The sequence below is a fragment of the Lolium rigidum genome, chromosome 3 (genome assembly GCF_022539505.1).
Source record: "Lolium rigidum isolate FL_2022 chromosome 3, APGP_CSIRO_Lrig_0.1, whole genome shotgun sequence".
NCBI lineage: Eukaryota > Viridiplantae > Streptophyta > Magnoliopsida > Poales > Poaceae > Lolium > Lolium rigidum.
This window is the reverse complement of record NC_061510.1, coordinates 402744365-402746180: the sequence shown is the minus strand read 5'-3', so window position 1 is coordinate 402746180 and position 1816 is coordinate 402744365. Positions and strand designations below refer to the sequence as shown.

General features: G+C 51.7%; 1 protein-coding gene across 1 annotated transcript; it reads right to left on the bottom strand.

The window, feature by feature from the left end:
* Nucleotides 1-659: 659 nt before the first annotated feature.
* LOC124697784 lies at nucleotides 660-1816 on the bottom strand. Its single transcript, XM_047230325.1, has 3 exons — nucleotides 1313-1816; nucleotides 839-1154; nucleotides 660-727 (listed from the first exon to the last, which is right to left on the bottom strand). The coding sequence occupies exons 1-3, from the start codon at nucleotides 1814-1816 to the stop codon at nucleotides 660-662; spliced, it is 888 nt and encodes a 295-aa protein (XP_047086281.1).

The window sequence follows — 1816 nt, the reverse complement described above, 5'->3', positions numbered from 1 at the left end:
AACATCATTCTGCCTAGCCAATTCAAGGCTACCAATATGCAATTCTCGCAAAAGAAGATCACAGGAAGGAGAACAACAATCTAAATCTCAGAGTCTGATCAAATAAATTATTCTAACAATACCAAAAATACATCTCATGAACAGAACCTGAAAACAATAATATGTGCATAGACTAGTTTCTACGTGGTACTGTAGGATAGACCTAGATTTTGCTCACAGGTTATTCAAGGCAAGTAAGAATAGGCTAAAGTTAAACAGATATCACCAACTTGTCTGTCAGGCTAAAAGAGAGATGAGTCAACTGGTTTGGCTTTTTTAGATTAATAATTTCTTCGAGGTTTACTAAATAATAATTATGTTCACTAGAGGCAAATAGTACCAAATGGAGGAACTGAGTCAATGCACTAGTATGAAACCAACATGCATGTGGTTTATAAATAACCAGGTAGCTCATACCATCTTTTAGCATCTGTACACAGCCAGACTTATAATCCACAAGGCACACGTATATACCTACTGTTTCCATTCAACCGTGTTTACTTATCTACAGGATTGAATAGTTTCAGGCATATGTCCCAAGTTGTAATGGAAGCATATTAATTAGCAACAGTTTCAGGCCACAGCTATTTCAGTAAACTGATTGTCAGACTGCAACAGTTTCAGTCAACTGTTGTTTCAAGCACAAGCAGATTAACATCCAATTCCAAAATATCAAGACAAGCAGCATCTGCTCATTGTGGAGAACATATTCAATCAAGACTACCAATATGTATTTCTTGCCAAAAGGAGACCAGTAGGGACTATATAGGGAGTTGGGGACATAGAGAGTGGCTCTCACCTAGCGCCCTTTCCATGAAGACGACGATCTCGATGGTAACTTCATGGCGGTGGCGGGGCAGGTTTTGGACGAGTGGGGTGAGCCTCCCGTAGCGGCCCGCTCGGACGCACATGAGGATGTAGAGCCCGTGGCTGAAGCCAAGGCGGCGGGCCAGGTCGTTCCTCAGGCGGTACACGGACCTCCCCCTGAAACGGCACTCCGACCAGCCCTCCTCGGGGTAGAGCCCGTCGTTGTTCGACAGCACGAACCGAATCAGCCGCAACGGCTCCACCGTGCGTCGCAGAACGACCACGGAGAAGTCCCCGGGGAGATGCTCCTGAAGAATTTCGCGATCGATCGAAGACACAAACGCAATCAAGAATTGGAAATCCGGAGGTGGAAGCGCAAATTTGGCAAGAACAGAACCAAGAAACAGTTCCGCGGGATATCCGCCGAAAGCAAAGCAATTCGAGAAGAACGGAGAAGCGAAGTCACCTTGATCGGGCGATCTGAAATGGCAGGCATGCCCATCCTGGCGGGGATGGGCTCGACGATCCAGTGCATCATGTTGCTGATGTTGTCGTAGTCGTCGACGGTGACGGCGTTGTTGACGAGGAGGTACTTGCCGTTGGCGCGGAGGTAGCGGCCGCCGACGCTGCGGAGCAGGACGGCGTTCCCGGTCGCAGGGCCGGCCCCGATGACCTGCCACATGATGGACTGCACCTCCGGCTGGTCGTAGTTGCGCTGCACGACGCGGAAGCCGCGGTGCGCGAGCGGCGCCCGCCTGGCCGTGGCGGCGAGGTAGGTGCCGTAGGCGGCGCAGTGGAGGAGCAGGTACATGCCGAGGTCGTTGTGGTAGACGTGCACCGCCCACGCCGCGTTGAGCGTCGCGCGGCACCCCTGGAGGGAGACGCCCACCCCGTCGTCGTCGGCGTGGAGGTAGTCGCCGGTCCCGCGGCTCCGCAGCCACACGTGGTGCCTGTCGTTCCACAGCTCCAT